General features: G+C 44.2%; 1 protein-coding gene across 2 annotated transcripts in view; it reads left to right on the top strand.

The window, feature by feature from the left end:
* LOC119739268 (protein diaphanous homolog 3-like) overlaps positions 1-20,371 on the top strand; it is a 124,407-nt gene that overhangs the window by 42,182 nt on the left and 61,854 nt on the right. For both annotated transcript variants that reach the window (XM_038214129.1, XM_038214130.1), the window contains exon 3: positions 3,171-3,348. In XM_038214129.1, the coding sequence (XP_038070057.1) occupies positions 3,171-3,348 (178 nt within the window). The remainder of the gene's footprint in view (positions 1-3,170; positions 3,349-20,371) is intronic.

Here is a 20,371-nt window from a genome sequence, read left to right as displayed (position 1 = left end):
TTTGGTTGGTTTAGTTAATTGCGATATGTGTGTTTACTATTAATGTTCATCACTGATACTCTCACATACTAGCCAGAACTCTGGCATTGCATTTATCTTGTCTACATAAGTTTTCTCGTCTTTTGTCTAATCTCCCTCCACATTTGTGCAATTCAGTGGTTTTAGATCCTGTTCAAGGTTTTCTTAGAACTCTTAAGAAACAGTGTGTTTTTCCCATCAATTATCTCCTAGTGGTGTTTTCGACTTCCATGTTTCCTCCAACCTTGGTCAACTCCTAATTTACACTCATTGTACAATTTCATGTCAATTCCATACATTTTCCATAATTGCCGTAATTCATAATAACAGGTTTTTTTTAATTTTTGTTTGTATTCTTGTTTTGTTTTGTATTGCTATCATTGTCTTAGATTGTCAGCTTTTTTTGTCCATTTTTATACTGTTTTTATCCTGTCTTTTTACATTTTCAGCTCTAATAATGTTTTCATGTACTGTATTTAAGTATTGTTTTGTATATATATATTTTGTTGGTTTTTATTTATTGCTTGTTTCGGTTGTTGTCTTGTGTCGTTGTGTGCAACCCTGTGTTGTCTTGTCTTATGGGGTCCAAACTCACCCAAGTGTGTGATTTACCTGTAATCGTGGAGCCCTGGCCATGATCAGATCCCTAACATCAACCCATGAAGATCTCGCAAGAGAAATGAACATTGTGATAAACCGACCCGAAAAGATCCCTTCCTGGCTTACACGTGGTGTGACAATCTTGCTATACAAGAAAGGTGTCACAACAGACCCAAACAAGTCAGGTGTGTTTACAAACACAATTGCCCCGCAATCGTGACTGTTCCCATGACATAACACCACTCTTTGAACATCAACTTACATGTATTTGAGTCACATGGAACGTTCATTGACATCATTAGTGTTTTCTGTAGGTTTTATACAAATTAATTCCTATGATCTCATAATAAATACAAGATTTCTATTGTTTTAGCCACTGTGACCCTGACCCTTGACCTTTCAGCCCCCAAGAACAATTCACAAACCAAATTTGAAGTTCACATGTAAAGTATTTCTCAAGTTATCGCGCTGACAAAATTTCTTTTGTTTTGGCCACTGTGACCTTGACCCTTGACCTTTCAGCCCCAAATGCAATAGGCTTCTTAGGATTACCAAGAACAATCCACAAACCAAATTTGAAGTTCATATGTTAAGTATTTCTCAAGTTATCGCGCTGACAAGATTTGTCAGGACACACACACCCACACACGTGTGTAAATGCCGGCAATCATGGACGCCCCATTGTCCCTAATCCTCTTTCCTTTGTTTGTAGCGACAGCTCTCATTGGTTTTGAACACGATTTGAGATCGTGGACGTTCAGTCAATCGTGGACGTATTGTTTGCGCCCCAATTCTTTTGTCCTACGTCCACGATTGCCGGTGTTGACATACTCACCCACACACCTGTGTAAACACCGGCAATCGTGGACCCCCTATTGCCCCTAATCCTCATTCCTTTGTTTGTACTTTAACTTTTTAGCAACAGCTCTCATTGGTTTTGTGCATGATTTGAGATCATGGACGTTCGGTCTATCGTGGACCCTTTGTTTGTGCCCTAACCCTTTTGTCCCTAGTCCACGATTGCTGGTGTTTACACACGCATACACTCTTGAATTACTATACTCCCGAGGACAGTACTTTGTGTTTCCCTTTGTTCCTTTAATATAACACTCTTCCATAGACTAAGCACACGAACCTACTACAGAGGACCGTTTTTGGTTTCACAGTGATAACTCATGGATGCCTATGTTCCCCAACCCTAACCCTGACCCTAAACCTAAACCTAACCCTGGGGATTTTGGGGAACATCGGGTATATCCCATGTCGGATGTGTGTAATGAACCTTGATACAATGTACATGTAGGTAGCTGAACCTTAGAGAAAATGAATGAGTTTGTTTTTGCATTTAATAGGGGATGTTGAACAATAGAGGACAATAGGGTCTCCAATTCCCAAGAGGGCCCTATTTGGATTCGTGTACAAAACATATGGGAGGTCTTCCTAAAAAAGTATAAACAGAAGTGGGACAATGTTTTCATTTGAAATGTTGCAATACCACATCCAATTTGGCCTTCGGGCCACGATTTTTGTGGCTTAATAAACCAATCATTCATTCCTAGTTTTCCCACCATATAACACGAACAAGACTTGTCATCATGTATCAACTTAAAAACTTGGTATTTTGGTTAGTCTGGGGATCTTCCAGAAACCTGTAATTTGTTTACCCCTTAGGCCCAAGGTCAAGTTTATTATGATTCAAACAACAACAAAAAGTTTTCTCAACATACACATGAACATGTATTACTAAAGCAACTTGAGACTTACCCTGTAGTATGTGTATGTACAGCTCCATTGGTTGTTCTTAGGATAGTCACTTTAGGACCCAGTAGGCCAAAATGTTCTCCTTATTAAAAACAAAATAAAAAAAAGAGATGATGTCATCATGAAAACTCAAGCTTATTCATATAACCATATTTTTTTCAGGTTTTGATTATTCCAAAATTCTTATTTCCATGTATGCCTTCTTCCAGGCAATATGCTCAAAGGATTCGCTTTTGAGAAATGTCTTGCTTAAGACTGAAAATATTAGGCAACTCCAAATCCAGTCATTTTGCTTAAAATTATGTACATGACTTCTCAACAGAAAAGCGACAACATTTTTTTTATTCTTGGGTCATAGGCATCAATACAGTACATATATAGTCTAAAGAAACAATGACAATGACAGGTAAGTAGGTATCATGTCCTGGGAATAGTCATGGTTGCGGGGCATTTGTGGGTTTTTTTAACACTACTTTTTCTTGTGGTTTGCCATCTTCCTTTGTTTCTTTGTTCTCTCATCCACCCTCCCCTGCATCTTTCCACACCTTTCCCACCTAATCCTCCTTTTGTGTTTCTTCTTTCAGCCCTGCATGTTTGTGTGCACCCCCATGTTAATGTATGTACCTCTGTCATTTCTGTTTTAGCCTCTGAAGAAGAACTTGCTAAGTTCGCAACGTCAGGCCACATTAATTTTAAGATTTATATATTTCAGGTCCATCCAGTCAGTAAGCAGTTTGCAGCAGTTTTACTTTTTTTCATGTTACTACTTTTTCTTGTTACTATTGTAACAGGTATTATCCAACAGCGGAAGATATGGAAACTTACAGGAAATTCAAAGACAGACAGGCAGAGCTTGAACATGCAGACCAATTCATGTTGCAGCTTTGTGAGATTCCCCATCTTAAAACAAGGTTGGATGTGTTGATGGTCATCAATGAACTCCCTGTTCAATATGAAGACCTTGCTCCGGTGCGTATCATTAATAAGAACTCTTTTAACAATTATTTTATTAACTATACCATTGAAGCAAATACTTAAGCTGCATTGATTGGGATGAGTTTAATATTCACATGTAATTATAGAAAGAAACCATTTCTTTCACAAGGTGGGTTTTACTGTCTTTTTGGCTTTTCCACATAGTTGCAGAAAAGCCTTTTTTTGTCTGATTTGTGTGTGCCCTGCTAGCAAAGCCGAAGAAGCTTGCTGTATCTGCCTTGTGCTTGCATATGCCAGGATGTATACATGCACGTGTGTACCACACTTTTGGTTTTACAGCAAAAACTCAAGTTGGATTTGATGTATGTCATGAAACATGAAAGGTATAGCTTGCTAGTGGTACCTTATAGAAGCTCAGTGAGTTTGTACCCCATAAGACAAAGACCAAGGCAATATGGTTAAAACGATAGAAAGGGTTTTCCCAACAAAACTTAAAAAAAAAACTTTTTATTTCAACTTAAATCTAATTACCTGTAGGTGGGTTAGTCTAGGGATCCCCCTGATTTCTGTTACTTTTGGACCCCATAGGCCAAGGGCCAAGGTCATTGTGGTTAAAACGAAGCATTTCTCAAGAAAAAAAATGGCATATCGAATAGAAACTTAGTTGTTGTGTTATAGATAAATATTTTGTTGATGTCACAATGACGTCATCATGGCATTTATATAGATTGTTGAAGTTGCACAGTTTATCGCCACATCTTAGTAATACAACCAGCTAAATTTGCAATTCCTTTTGTAATAGGTTTGTTAGGTGATATATATTTGGACAAAAATGTGAGAAGTGTATGATGCAGTTGACATTTGTTTATGTCATTTCTTGAAGCAAGCACAATTTTCTTTTGGATGTTTGATGATTTAATTTCCACATTACTTGATTTGAGAAGTAATCTCTGAAAGTAAAACAAATTACTTGTTGATAGATTCCCAAAATTATTTTGAGTTTTCTTTGATTTTCTTTGATTGATCTGAAAGTTTACAAAAAGGTTTGCCATTTTTGTACAAAAGACTTGTGGCGACTTGAGTCTAAGTAAGGTGGAATTTTATTTAAGAAAGAAGAAGTTGGAGAAGGGGTAGATATGTCCTTTTGGATCCCTTTCGTCAAGTCATCTTCATTCTCATTGCTCAAGCATTGAGAGTAAAAGTCTTCATGTTTCATTTAGCATCAAGTCAACAAATCCCTCCCAACTATATCCGTCAAGTCAAGCCAAGTCAAGTCTCCAAGTCACGTCAAGTCTCCAAGTCGCGTCAAGTCGCGTCAAGTCAAGTCAAGACAAGTCTGCAACTACTCATCAAGATAGGCCCCCTTAAGTCTTCCCTTTTATATTCACTGTATAGTTGTATTATTTTGTTTATTAATATGATATTAGAACCCTGGGTTTTCATTTTATAATATAGGTATTCTCTATGTGAGGATATTTATATTAGCATACAGCGTATGAAATTTTTTCTCAATTTAGCCAGAAACGAATAAAAGCCACTGGTTTATAGCAAAATATAAATAAAGCGTAACCGGTAAAAATCAATTGTGTCGGCTTGAACGCATTGACAAATCATGCCCGCTACACATGTTTTGAAAACGATGCATCAACCAAAATGCAGTGAAAGGATAATATCAATAAATGTGGCTGGCCAACGCTGTTTGTATCTTATCCACAGCTATTGTGAATTGTCGTGCCAGCTCTCCTGCGTCAGGCTGGTTTGGTTGGTAGCGTGCCGTCCCGATGGTATCCTATCCCTGCAGTGGTGGGCCACAGCACCAGGCTATCCCCGCTTCTCGGTTGACCGGATCAGCCAGTAGTAGTCAGGGCAGTGGAATGGGAGTGGGAACCGGGAATCGGAATGTGGAGTCGTAGGAAGTGGGTTGAGTCGGAATGTGGGTGGAGTAGGAATGGGGCGGAATAGGGGGAGTCGGAATGTGGGTGGAGAAGGAATGTGGCGGAATAGGCGGAGTCGGAATGTGGGCGGAGTCGGCGGAGTCGGAATGTGGGTGGAGCAACTAATCTTCCTTGGGACTTTGCCCTGGACTTGGTCCTAAGTAGACCCTATACCCTAAGACAGACTAGTAATTGGTGAACAGAAACAGTAATCAAGTACGGTGGTCATGCATCATCATCATCCGTCATGTCATTCCACTCAATCAAGAACCCTAGCAATTATTCTAATCATTGGAGAATCAAGCAATCAAGTGACTAAATCCTAGCCCTGCAACTCCTTTTGTAGACTTTGAGCCCCATAAGCTAGTGTGCAACTTCTCTTTGCCATACAACAGTGCATAAACTCAATTGACCAATCAGAAACAAGGATTCCTTATATGCAAAGTGTGGGTGATTCACAGTGTGCTAGTGTATTTAAAACATACAGTTGGTGACTTAATTCCTATTCCGTCACACTATCCTGTTACTTTGTATGGTCTGTCAATGGAAAGTGAACTGCGGTTGCCACCTCAACGGAACTCTGCAGAATGTTGCCCAGACAATCAGGCAGCAGGGGTGAGGAGTGTTCTATTGGGCCATGAAGCAATAAAAAAGGAAGGAGTTCGAATGGCCCGCCAAATCCCCTTAAGACATTAGCAGCCTCCGGATCATACTCGGCATAAAACGTCTTGACAAGGTTACTAATACCATGCTGTACAACATCAGCCAGCAACAACCATTAATACACGCCATCCAAAAACGACAACTCAGATGGGTTGGTCACATCCTACGGAAGCCTATAGGCAAGCCAGTTAACATCTATGCTCTATACTCCCCATCTCATGGCCAATGCAGAGGAGGTCGTCAGCGCCTACTCTACCCAGAGTACATTGCTAGACTATTGACACAGGATTTTCTGCTCTCCCCACTAGAGATCCGGAGACTAGCACAAAACAGAGATGAATGGGGAAACCTTGTGTCCGTCTGCTGCGCAGTCGACTGATGATGATGATGATGTGACCATGCACAAACCCAGTGGAGGTTTTTCACAGCACGAGCAGATTTACGACTGCGAGAAGTGCCTTTGTGCACAGACTCCCATGCCGCACATCGCCTAACTGGAGTAATGAAATCTCCACAGCTACTTATTACTAGAGTAGCCATTGGTAAACAAACGAATGAAGACATGCGCAGTAGATTCCTAGCCATCTGTACCATGCGCCATCTTTATCGATGAATGTAACGAAAAATTCCAAGCTTGCCTGTCTTTTTTGCATCAAAATCTGGACCTTCCTTTGCCCAGATTCAGTTAGTTTTATATGAACGTGTAGACAGAGAAATGAATTTTTATGAAATGATATTTATATGAATAACAACAATTCCAAAAGGTTCAGGAAGACCAATCTTCGTCAGAGCATAAATGGAAGGTTTTTCTAACGATTTGCAAGTGGCATTAAAGTGTGCGGTAGCATACGGGAATGTTATGACGCGACAAAAATTGATCATTTTAAGAACTTGCAGGCATTTGTTTCTTACCTGCAGCAGTCATCCCCATGTTGAGTCATGTTCTTTGTAGCTTCTTTACGAAAGCCCATTAGTGCCCCAACAAAAATTGGGGGGGGGGAAGTTTGTTTGTTTTTTTGGGAAAGTTTTTTGGCGGCTGAGCTGCTTTTGCCTTGCCTAATGTGAAGTTGGAGTGTAGGCTACAGTTAAACGAAAGATTGAAAGATTGTTACTCCTTCAAATTCAGTTAAATATCTGGGCACATAACACTCGATCAGAGTCTAACTGGTGAGAACATTGCAAATTCTGTGATCAAAAAAGCCTGTGCTAGATTGCAATTTCTTTAAAGACATACTCACTGTTTGAATGAGAGATCCCGCAAAACACTCTGTTCTGCTCTCATACAATGTCATTTTGACTATTGTTGTTCATCCTGGTGTGGAGGGGGGGTGAGCTACGGCGGGAACAGTTGACGGGTAGTAAATGATGGTGATGAGGCTAGGACTACTACAGGAAGCAGGGGTGCTGATGGATTTGGGATGAGGAAGGAAGAGAGTCAGGAGGCGGTATAATTCTGAACTGTCCCTTTAATTTCCCTCCACTATGGGTTCTGAGTTGGCAGATTTTGTAGGACGCAACCATGCATGTGTCACAAGTCCCTTGGCGATTTTGACCGCGGACTCTGCTTTTCCGTTGGATTTGGAGTGGTAGGGGCTTGAGGTAGTGTGTTCAAAGTCCCAGTCATTCGCGAACTGAGTGAACTCGCATGACACGTAGTTTGGTCCGTTGTCTGTGATCAAGGTGTGAGGAATGCCGTGGGTGGCAAACACTGGCTTCAGTTCCTTGATTAGCGACTTGGAAGTCATGTCTTCCAGGGCGCGCACGTCGATGTAGTCTGAGTAGAGGTCTACTAGTACACAGTAGTTTTGTCCATTGACCTCAAAACAGTCACTCGCGACTAACTGCCACGGTGTTTTGGGTACTGGGTGCGTCATAAGGGGTTCCTTTGGGAGAGCTGGTTGTGACTCCTGGCAGATTGCGCAGCGTTGGACTGCCTCCACCAGTTCTGTGTGCATACGTGGCCAGTACATTATGTCTCGTGCAGTGTTGGTTGTGTACTGCACGCCCATGTGAGATGCATGTGCCCTTGCTGTCATGTCTGCATGGAGAGCTGTTGGGATTACAATACGCGTTCCGCGAAAGATGAGCCCGTTTTGTGTTGACAGCTCATCTCTGTATGGCCAGTATTCCCTGATACACAAGGGAACTTGAGCCTTGTCCCCTGGCCAGCCTGCTTGGATGACCTGCATCAGCGTTTGTAGGGTTTGGTCAGCGAGCGTTGCCTTTTTCACTCTCTGCAGACGCTCGTCTGTGACGAAGATGGTTGGTTCGATGTTCTCCAACTCCATGTTGAGCTTCTGCTCCTGAGTGACGGAGAAGATCAGATAGTCTGGTGTCTGATCTGTGACTTGTCGTGTTGGCAACGATGCTCGCGACAGTGTATCGCTCAAGTACATTCGCGAACCCTGCTTGTACTCTACGTGTAGTGAGTACTTCTGTAGGCGGAGTCGCATACGTTGCAGACGCTTGGGGCTCACCAAGATTGGCTTTCTGAAGATGTTCATCAGAGGTTTGTGGTCGGTGAGCACGAGCACTTTGTCGCGGCCTAGGATGTATTGCTCAAAGCGGTGTGTGGCAAATACGATTGCCAAACACTCTTTTTCTACTTAAGCATAGTTGCGTTCTGTGGCTGATAGTGCTCGTGAGGCGTACGCGACTGGGCTGCCATTTTGTGTGATGACGGCTCCTAGCCCAACCTCGGAGCTATCACACTCGATCGCGACGTCTTGGTTGACATCATAGTAGCTAAGTACTGGTGCTTTAGTGATGAGCTTCTTGATCTTGTCCAGGGCCTCGTCATGATGTGTCAACCAGTCAAATATGACGTCTTTGTCGGTGAGACGTCTGAGTGGCTCGCATACTGTGCTCAGTTCTGGCAAGAATTTAGCCAGATAGGTCACCACTCCGATGAGTCTCAGCACTCCCTGGACGTCTGTAGGGTGAGGCATGTCGAGTATGGCCTTGATTTTCTCCAGGTCTGGAGATAGTCCATCTGAGCTGAAGACGTGGCCCATGTATGTGACACTGGGTAGCTTGTACCGTAGCTTGGCTGCGTTCAGCTTCAGATTCCGCTCTCTGCATCTCGAGAGAAGAGCGGTGAATGTGGTGGCGTCGTGTGAGGCTTCTGCTTCAGCCTGCGTTTCTCCTGAGCCGTAGACTAGGATGTCATCTGCAATCACTGCGATGTTTTCCAGGCCTTCCAGGCACTCATGGAGCCTGCGCTGGAATTCTTCCGGTGCTGATGAGATACCAAAGGGCATCCTCAACCAGCGGTAACGCCCGTAAGGCGTCCAAAATGTTGTCAGATAACTGGAGGGCTCATCAAGGACGACTTGAAGAAAACCGTCCTTGGCATCTACCACCGAGAAGAGCTTGGCGTTCTTCAGTCTCGGGGCTACTTCGTCTACGGTGGGAATGGGGTAATGGTTGCGCTTGATGGCCTTGTTCAGGCCGTGTGGATCCAAGCATACCCTGATTTTGTTTGGCTTTCTGACGACTACCATGTTGTGGATCCACTTGGTAGGCTCAGTTACCCGGGCAATGGTGCCTTGGGCCGTCATGCTGTCTAGCTTTTGTTTCAGCTCTGCCCACACCGGGATGGGTACTCTGCGCCTGGTGTTCTGCGTTGGAGTGACACTGTGATCAATGTCTATGTGGTAGTGACCTGGTAGCCGACCAAGGCCAGTGAATACGTCTTTGTACTCACTGAGGACCTGTTCCTTGGTTTGAGTCGGTGACTCTGTCACTGCATGCACTAAGCACTCCTGTGCGAACTGCATTAGTCCCAGAGCTTCTGCTGCTTTACCTGACAGCAGAGATGAGGGGGCATCCTCCACGATCTCGAAGTGGATTTTCCTGGTGACCCCTTTGATCTGGCATCTCAAGCTGGCAGCTCCAACGGGATGAATGATTGTGCCATTGTACAGTTTCAGTTTAGTCTTTGATGGCACCGGAGGCGTGTCACTGAGCTGCTTGTAGTCTGCCAGCTTCATGGTGCTGCAAGTTGCACCAGAGTCTAGCTGAAATCTGATGGTCTTTGTCAGATCCCTTGTTGGCGTCTCCACTGCTAGCTCAACAAAGTATTGCTGCTTGGGCTTTGACTGCACTGTAAAGATGCTTTCGTCGCTGCCGCTTTCGTCTCCATCCATTTTGTGGAGCTTCTGTGTAGATTTCTGTGGCTGTCATTTGGTACGGTCTGGCAAACCTGCGCATAGAGGTTGCGTTTTTGGCACTTAGAGCAAGTTGTCCCGTAGGCTGGGCACTTGCCTTTGCTGTGTGATTTGCCACAGTACTTGCAGTTCATGTTCGGAGGCTTGCTGGCTTTTCCAGATTTCTGTGTCCGCTGCTTGTTTTTCACAAAGTGTGCTGTCTCTGCCTCTACCGGATCCATCTGCTGAAGGTGGATCGCTGCCTGTTCACTGCTGCGGCATATGTCTATGGCTTTCTGCAATGTCAGTGACGACTCACGCAGCAGACGAGCACGGATGCTGTTGCCTACTACTCCTATGACCAGCCTGTCTCGGAGCATTTCATCGAGAAGCGCTCCATAATTGCATGTGGTTGCCAACTTTCTCAGCCTGTTCAAGAAAGTGTCAATGTTCTCTTTGGGCTCTTGCTTACAGGAGTTGAACATGAATCGTTCGTACACCACATTGCGTTTAGGGTCAAAATGAGCTCCAAGGCTGGTTAGGATTTGCTGTGGTGACTTTCTCTGTTCCTCTGTTAGTGGCAGATTTTCGTACACTTCATAGCACTCCTTCCCCATAATTGTGAGTAATGTAGCCACATGGATGGAAGTATCTTTCTTATCCAGTTCTGTGGCCACTAGATAGTTCTGCCAACTTGCCTTGAAAAATTGCCAGTTGGAAACCTGGTCTCCTTTCATGTCCATTTTCGCCAGTGGGGGAATGAGCGAGTGCGCCATGGTTAATATACAGTGCGTGCGTAATGTACACCGCGATGTGTCCGTTACAGGCCTCCGTAGTTTACAGCGAAACGCACGTTGACGACAATGGCATGAACTCAACGTGCAATGTATGCGTACAGTACATGTACAGTCTATCGTTCACAGTGTGCACAGTTTATTGTTCGCCGACACAGCCTACCGTGTGTGACAGGATCAATCTGTGCTGCCGACGGATCCCTTGTGGTCCGTTCTCCAAGATTGCCGAGGATTTGCCGGTTCTTTGCGGTAATGGTGCTGGATTCAGCTAATTTCTGACACCATGTTCTAAAGACGGCAGGACTCAAGTGTAGCATTCACTGAAAGACGTTTATTAACAGCCCGTAATAACATCATAGAATATGGATACGGTGGCCGCGTAATGCCACTCCATAACAGGCGCTATTCAACATCTGCATGGGTGCAAATTTCACAGTTAGTTTTCACCAGAATAAGGCTTAATTTGTGGCAAAAACAACTACACTTGTACATGCACTTAAGCTAATAGTCACTCCTTATGTTTATCCAGAATATTACATCCAGGGGTAAAGATCAAGAGGAGATTTATGCCCCACGTTATCCAGCTTGGCACAACGCCCACAAGTATACATCGATAAACGAAGTCGCCATGTTTGCAAAATCAACATATCTTCGTTTCTTGAAATTAATTACTTTTACACAATGTCAATAACTCTACTTCTTTATATCCTAAACTCCAATGCTTATTAAATCAGACAAGCAATGTTAAAAGATACATCAATGGCAGAAAACACGATAAAAATGTACCTGAGTTGGCAGATTTTGTAGGACGCAGCCATGCGGTGACGGAAGATTTCGGGAATACCACCAACACATGGTGGCGCCCCACTCATCCACCGACCGCAGTTTCTCCGAGAGCCACACCACATTCCTCCAAAAGCCACAACGTCGTCGCCCCCGACGATGATCAGATGAAACATTCTCTAGCTTAGAATAACAGTTGACTGAAAAAACATCACTTGCTAATAACTTCCAACAGTAACAAATAGTTATTGAACAAGAAAACCATAACGTTCATGGAACAAGAAAGTTCAACTTGTGCAACTAATGTCACTTTTCCTTTAAAACAATTACTTAGGGATGTGCCACCAATTAGTAATACACAGGGATGGCAAATGGAATTGTCACTATTCAGAGTCAGATTCAGTGCCTGTGTTGCCTGATACAATGTTCTTAACTTGGGTCAAGAGTCTGATGACACTGGATTGGTACCTGACCGGAGGCTTGCCTTTTGTGGTCCGCTTGGAACGACACAGCAGGTGCCTTGTAGCGAGGTCTCCGGACTGACTCAGTTGGCAGCACGATGTCGATCGTCCTGGGTATGGTGTTAGGTTCTGGAACCTCCGGGTCCACTGGTGGCTCACGAGCATCTGGCGCTGCAGACGGGGGACATCCCATCTTGGGGGGCCTCTGGCTCACCATGAAGACCGTTGGACCCTGAAGGAGACTCCACCTGTCCAGTGGAGGAAGTAGACTCGACCTGTGCAGTCGAGGAAGTAGACTCGACTTGTGCAGTCGAGGAAGTAGACTCGACCTGTGCAGTCGAGGAAGAGTCATCCGGTAGGGTGCTCACACAAGCGTCCCCTTCAGGACCAGTCAGTAGTTGGGGTGAGGATTCATCAGGTGTGTGAACTGAATCACCTTCGGAGTGTATGGGCTTCCCTTGAAGTTTGTCCTGATCGTGCGCTGTCGTCTCCGTGAGGATTTGCGGCAGTTTCCGAGACGCGGCCGAAGCTCCTGGTCCAAAGGTCAAAACTGTGCCCCAAACGTGGTCATCAGACGTGGTTCGGTCCGTGGTAGAGGTGGGCGAATCCACTTCCGAGGATGAGAGGGAGTCACCTGAATTATGAGGAGGTGTCACTTCCCAAGGGCAGTGCTTGACTTCACAGCGATGAAGCACTTTCACAGCTCCCCCAGAATCACGAACTCTATAGACCGGTTGCTCGGGGTATGGTCTATCGACTACCATATAGGGGTTTGACTCCCAATAGTCTTGGATCTTCGCTCTGCCCCGGTGTTTCCTGTCACGAATCAGTACAAAGTCACCCCGGTTGATTGGTTTCTCGAAGATGTTGCTGTTGTGGCTGGCTTGTCGCTTGATTGTGTTGGCGTCAATATTGGCCGATGCAGTAGTGTGGGCCTGCTCCATCTGCTTACAGAGCTGCTGGATGTATTGGTGTGGAGTTTCCCCATGAAGTTGTGTGTGGGTAACTCCAAGCAGGAGGTGTTGTGGAAGCTGGAACCTTCTTCCCATCATCAGGTAGGCAGGCTCGTAGCCAGTGCTCGCGTGAACCGTGTTGTTATACAGGGTGACCAGATGTGGCAGACTTTCAGTCCATCTAGCCTTGCGATGTTCAGGGAGAGGGACGAGCAGGTTATGTAGTGTGCGGTTAAACCGCTCGCACTGTCCGTTACCTTGGGGTCTGTATGGTGTAGTGTGCGAGTGTCCGACACTGTAGATTTGGCAGAGTTCTTGCACGACTTTCGCCTCAAAATATCGTCCGTTGTCTGAATGTATACGAAGAGGTGCACCGAAGGGGAGGAAGACATGCTTGACAAGCATCTTGGCCACTGTAACCGCACGCTGGTCCCTAGTTGGGATGGCCCTGGCTAATTTGGTAAAAGCATCGGTGAGGACTAAAAGGTTTTCATAGCCATCACTCGAGGGCTCCAACACAGTGAAATCGATCGCCACCATCTCCATTGGCGCAGTAGCTCGGAGGGTACCCATCGGGGGCTTTGTATTTCTATTAGGTCGCTTCCCGACTGCAACGCTGGCACTGTTCGCACCATATTTTGACTCTGGCCTCCATACCCAACCAGAAGAAGAGAGGACGAATAAGTCGCAGGGTATGCTTAACACCAAAATGGCCCCCATCATCATGGAAGAGACGCAACACCGTGTCAACCAGCGCAGCCGGAACAACCAAGCAGTCTGCCTTCTTTCCACTGGGACTCATCCAACTGCGATACAAGACTCTGTCTACAAGGAACAGCTGCACTTGGTGTCGTAGAATTTTGGTTACCTCCTTCCCAGCATTTTCCCTTTCCTGACGAGGATTACCTTCTGTAAAACTCTAGTCTCACCCTGGAGCTTCTTTAACTCCCCGGGAGAGTAGCCAGGAAGAGTCGGAATACCTCCGTCAGCCACGGTCTGGATTTGTCGACAAAACACAGGAGGAAGTTCTGTATCCCCAGAGGTAACACCTGACACAGCTCCAGAAGACACCTCCACCTTCTCAGCCTTGCCGCTGGCACCAGGATGTCTCGACAGGGCATCTGCTGCACGGTTGCTCTTGCCAGACCGGTACTCCAATTGGAAATCAAAGGATGCCAGTTGTTGTACCCAGCGCAACTCAACTGAACTCAGGTTAGCAGTATCCAAATACCTCAGGGGGTTGTGGTCAGTGAGGATCACACACTGATTTCCAAGTAAGTAATCTCGAAAAGCCTGACATACAGCCCAACGGATGGCCAATAATTCGAGCTTGAAGGAGGAGTAATCCTTGTCCTGTTTTTCTACTCGACGTAGAGAGCGAGAAGCGTAGGCAATGACTGCTTTTGAACCATCTGGTTTCCTCTGTGAGAGCACTGCCCCTAGACCACCTGAGCTTGCATCTGTCTCCAGGACAAAGGGAAGAGCAAAATCCGCAAATCTAAGGACTGGTGCTTCAACCAATCTCTGCTTCAATGACCGAAACGCAGCCTTCGCTGATTCATCAAGTTCCACAGTCATTTTTCCGGACCTTTCCTTTTCCTTTGTTGGTATCCCCTGCAAGTACCTCAGAAGCGGCGAGGCTTCAGTGGCAAACTGTCTCACAAACTTCCTAAAATAGCTGGCAAAACCCAGAAACGAGCGTAGCTCAGTCACGGTCGTCGGTTCTGGCCAATCCTCAACTATCTTTATCTCTCTGGATCAGGCTTCACCCCCTCACCAGCAGTCACCAAGTGGCCAAGGTACCTGACCCGAGACTTAAAGAACTCACACTTCCGAGGTTTGAGCTTCAACCCATGTTGCCTGAGGCGGGAGAACACAAGCTCTAATCGCCGTAGATGCTCTTCGAAGGTCACCGAGTAGACAATGAGATCATCTAGATATATGAGTAAGCTCTCAAATGCCCGGTCGCCGAAACACCGTTGCATGATCCGTTGGAACGTGGCCGGACTGTTACAAAGACCAAAAGGAAGCCGAGTAAATTCCCACAAGCCAAACGGTGTAACGAATGCAGACTTCTCTTTGTCTTCTTCCGCCATGGCGACCTGATAATACCCAGACGTAAGGTCTAGCACACTAAAGTATCGAGCTTCACCCAAAGCCTGTAGGGACTCATCTATGCGCGGTAATGGAAATGACGACTTTGCAGTGACCGCATTTAGTTTTCGGTAGTCCACGCACATCCTGATGGATTTATCCTTCTTTCTCACCACCACTATGGGTTAGGCCCATGGACTGCTGCTTTCCCTTATCACCTTGGCATCAAGCAACTCCTGGATATGCTGACGGACTTCCTTATACTGGGAGGGAGGCAAAGACCGATACCGCTGCCGAATGGGGGCAGTGTTACCAGTGTCGATTGTGTGTTGTACTACGTCGCAGAATCCCAAGTCCATGTCATGCTTCGAGAAGACATCATCATACTTCTGCAGCAGGTTATCAAGCTTTTTCTCTTTCTTCGTCTGACAGCTTTTTCCCAACCTTCACACCCTGAGTGGCAGATGGGTCATCTTCAAGTGAAGCTGCTGTCACAGCCGCAGAAGAAAGAACCCCGGTTGCACCTCTCTCATTGAGTACCTTAGTCAGGTCTTGGCAGCATGGCTCTACATCGTCAATTGGATACAGCGTTCCCAAGCATCCATGCGGCGGAAGCTGAATCTCATGCTCTGTCTCATTGGTTATGACCACAGAGAACTTCCCATCCACAACACGGACAAGAGACCTCTCTCTGCTGACCGAAGAAGGGAGATTCCAAGTGAGATCGGGTTCAAGAACTGCTGTGTATCCTTCAGGACCTGGCTTGGCAGAAGCCTTGAAGATAGATGCTGTCCTAGCAGGAATCATGCAATCCCCACTTCTTGGTAGGTAAGCTTGACTTATGGGCCCTTCACATGTGTCGAACTTCAACTTCCTCTTTGTCACCCGCATCGCAGCCTCCCAAGCATGTTTGAACTCACTGGATCCTGGAACTGTGTGTTTACTCAGGGGAAGGGTACTCAATTGCGGCCAGCAATTCTTCAGAACATTCATGCCAACTATACCCGGGGACGTTCCAAAAGTTGGGCTCGACTGTGCTTCTCTTATTACCAGGATGAGCCAGGAGTCACACCGAGTACCTCGAGATCCACCTCGATAAGTCCAAGGTACGGAATGTTTGCCCCGTTGGCGGAGAAGAGCTGGAAGTACTCTGGTATGTTCTTTAGTTTATAGCCACACCCCTTGAAGTGGCAGTTGTAGCAATTTTCAGTTATAGTGGTTACCATTGATCCAGTGTCTATCAAGCAAGACACTACGGTCTCCCCTATCTTGACACCCACAGAGTAACAGTCACTTACTGCCTTGGTGGAGAAGGGTGTTGAGCCAGTTGATTCCCCTCCAACTGCCTGGCTCCTAACCGTGGAGGGGGGTAGTTTTCCGCAGGCGAGCATTGCTGAAGAGTAGTAGCAGGGTCCAGATGGGCAGAAGTAGCACCTCTGGCAGCCTGTTGCTTGGGATGGTTATCTCGATGGTGGGAACTCTCTCGTGGCCATGGACAATCCCTGATTAAATGTCCTGGGTCCTGACAGTTGTAACACCGTCGCAGTGGGGTCTCCTGTCTAGGCATTGGTGCATTGCGGGGCCAAGTTGAGGGAGTGAGCTACGGCGGGAACAGTTGACGGGTAGTAAATGATGGTGATGGGGCTAGGACTACTACAGGAAGCAGGGGTGCTGATGGATTTGGGATGAGGAAGGAAGAGAGTCAGGAGGCGGTATAATTCTGAACTGTCCCTTGAATTTCCCTCCACTATAGGTTCTGAGTTGGCAGATTTTGTAGGACGCAACCATGCGGTGACGGAAGATTTCGGGAATCACCATAAAGGAAGAAAAGATTAAAAAAACCACTTATTAAATAATTATTCAATAAAATTTATGTGGACATTTATGTCCCCCAGTTCCACTACAAACCGTGAGAGCACTCTAGAATTATACCCTGATGTTTCCACTGAAAATATTATAAGATTGTTAACCTGAATTAAAATTGTTAACAGTCCACTGGGTTGTATACGAGAAACATGTCATTAATTTCCCAGATACACAAATGCAGCTAATTCACAGAGACTTTGCAGAAACTAAATTACAGTCAAGTCCCAATAAAATTAGTTACATGAATATTTAACAGATTCCACCTAAACTTTCTGATTAATGGTCCAAAACACAGTACATATATTCCTGTTCAATTAGTGACCTCCTACTTGTGCAAGTCAACATATGAGCAGATTATTCAAACACAAGAGGGCGCTATTCAACATCCACATGGGTGCAAATTTCACAGTAAGTTTTCACCAGAATAAGGCTTAATTTGTGGCAAAAACAACTACACTTGTACATGCACTTAAGCTAATAGTCACTCCTTATGTTTATCCAGAATATTACATCCAGGGGTAAAGATCAAGAGGAGATTTATGCCCCACGTTATCCAGCTTGGCACAACGCCCACAAGTATACATCGATAAACGAAATCAACATATCTTCGTTTCTTAAAATTAATTTCTTTTACACAATGTCAATAACTCTACTTCTTATGTCTCAAACTCCAATGCTTATTAAATCAGACAAGCAATGTTAAAAGATACATCAATGGCAGGAAACACGATAAAAATGTACCTGAGTTGGCAGATTTTGTAGGACGCAACCATGCGGTGACGGAAGATTTCGGGAATACCACCACCGCATGGTGGCACCCCACTCATCCACCGACCGCAGTTTCTCCGAGAGCCACACCACACTGGTACTCCGCGTTGTCGGTAAAATTGAAGAAAAGGCTCCAAGTTACCCAAAATAAATTAGTCCGGTTTATCTTAAACAAGGATTCCAGATCACATATTGGTCAAACTGAACTATACAAGCTGAGCATGATAAGTGTCAATGACCATGTTACACAACTCAAGCTGAATCATGTTTATGAAATTTTTCATGAAATGGCACCACACTTCCTCTGTCATCAATTTAGGAAGAATTATTCTACCAGGGGCAGTTCCACCAATTTTGTTGCTCCAAGAATAAAAGGGCAAGAGTGCAATACATTTTTTTATACTGGAATTCATGAATGGAATTTACTTCCCAACAATCATCCTCAATTTAAAAGAGCAGTGAAAGAACGTCTCTCTTCTCAGTCATTTTTTTTAAGCATCTGAGTTTTTAATGATCATTTTTTAATGATCATTCTTTGCTTTAACCTGTGTAATTTTTTTTAAAGTTTTTATAATGTACTTGTAAGTTTTTGTGTATGTGCTTTTAAGGACCCTGATGGAAATAAGCCGCCCTATAAACCGTTTTTGGGTTATCCTTGCCTTTGTATTTCCTACGTTCATTTTTGTATGTACCACTGTACGTTTGTTTGCATTTGCCAAAATAAATAAATAAACAAATAAATAAATAAGGTACTTGTCTGACGTCACAGGACAAGTCTGGGCGAGCAAAGGTAGGGGGGAAATACACGGACTAAGGGTATAATAAAAAAAAAAAACCTGCAAAGTGGTGTTGTGGTAACTGGAGGTTTTACCCTAAGGTACCCCACAAAACCCTGTTAAACCTCGTAAAACCTTGAGGTAAACCTTGAGTTACCACCTGTTTAAATCTGCATTCTCCCCTAACGGGCAAGTTAAGACGTGATAACAGAGTCGGTGTGTGACGTAAGAATGAAATAGTATTTACGATGTACCAAAACAATTTGCTTATGTTTGAGTAATTTAACCAGAAAGGGTATGGTAAGGTGTAGCTTTCTATTCCCACGGACACGTCCGAGTATGTACGATTCACCAATAACTCACACCTAAAACCATAAATATCCTATGGCTACAAAATAACATGTAATATTCTCTCGACTAAACATCCCTACATTCAACTGACAATTGTATAGCACAGTGATATGTCAGACTACCAAGTATACTCAACTACCAAAATACATGACTCTGACTTAAAATCACATTGCAATATGAGCTATAACTGTGGCTGGAAACAGCGAGTCAATATTTACCTAATTCAAATACATAGTTTGCAAATATAAACTGTTTCTTACCTCCATATCATCTATGCCTTGCAAATGAGGTGGCATCTCTGGTATCACTTGTGGCTCATAGGATGGCAAAGCAAGTGCTTCATCTTCCATTTGCTTAATAAGGTCGATCTGGAGAAAATTGGTAGTAATCCTCTTCGTGCTGAGCCATGATGACAACGCTGACCTTTCAAATTACACGTCAGTGACCAATTTTGTTTTCGTGTTTAATGTTAGACCCACGCTACCAAGTATTTTATTTGATACAACCGTTTTATGTATGAAGTGCCCGCACTAACCGTGGGAATTGAATCCCCTCATCTTAACCATACTTATTAAATAATAAATTCCCCCCCCCCCCACCAACTGTAATAAGAAAATCCATTGATACAAATAATAATTTAGTAGATTCCAATTTAATGAAGACACTAACGTTGAATTACGATTTAAATAATTAAATTTAAACAGACAGCATTTCTGATTTTGTTTTCTCTTCAATTCATTTATTTATTCATGTCTTTAGTCAAAGTTAAAAGTGTACCCACCACCTATGACAATACCGATACTAATGATGTCTCTATTAATTTTTAGCTATTAAAAAAGTGAAGGTATTAAACATTAGAAACTATTAATTCAGTGACAGTAAACATTTAGAACATTGGGTTCAGAGTACTACAGGTTAATTCAAATATCACTCTATGATTACTGGCAGGCAGACGAATGACAGCCAAAAACAAACGCTCCCACTTTTATTCACCCAATCCACTCATATCCACAACAATCCTTGACCGCTTTTTAATCGACCAATCAGAACACAACAAACGTTTCGGGTTTTAAGTTACCCGAAGCATCCTCTTTCATTACCTGTGAGGCATGATGAGTATTACTTTTATTTAGTTTTTTATTCATTATATTCCTTCTCCACTACAGTAGTTGTACCCATGTACCAAAATGTGATTTATTCTATGGGCCAGTCAGATTCCCTTTTCTTCAGCAAAGTTCATTGAACTTTGTGCTATCGTAACAATTTGGTTTCCCGGTATTTGGTTTCAACCTCATCTATAGCACCACTAAAAGATACTTTCTACCAAGTTTTAATAAAATCTGTGACATATAGTGCCTTGACTCATGGATCTGACATCATAATGACATCACAAGTCATGCGACGTCATCTTTAAGTGCATTATTCAATGGTGTACCTGTGTACCCAGAAAATTACAATGCCAATT

Source organism: Patiria miniata, unplaced genomic scaffold, assembly GCF_015706575.1.
Source record: "Patiria miniata isolate m_02_andy unplaced genomic scaffold, ASM1570657v1 HiC_scaffold_30, whole genome shotgun sequence".
NCBI classification, from domain to species: domain Eukaryota; kingdom Metazoa; phylum Echinodermata; class Asteroidea; order Valvatida; family Asterinidae; genus Patiria; species Patiria miniata.
Note: the sequence above shows the minus strand (reverse complement) of the source record. Positions and strands in the feature narration are given on the sequence as shown.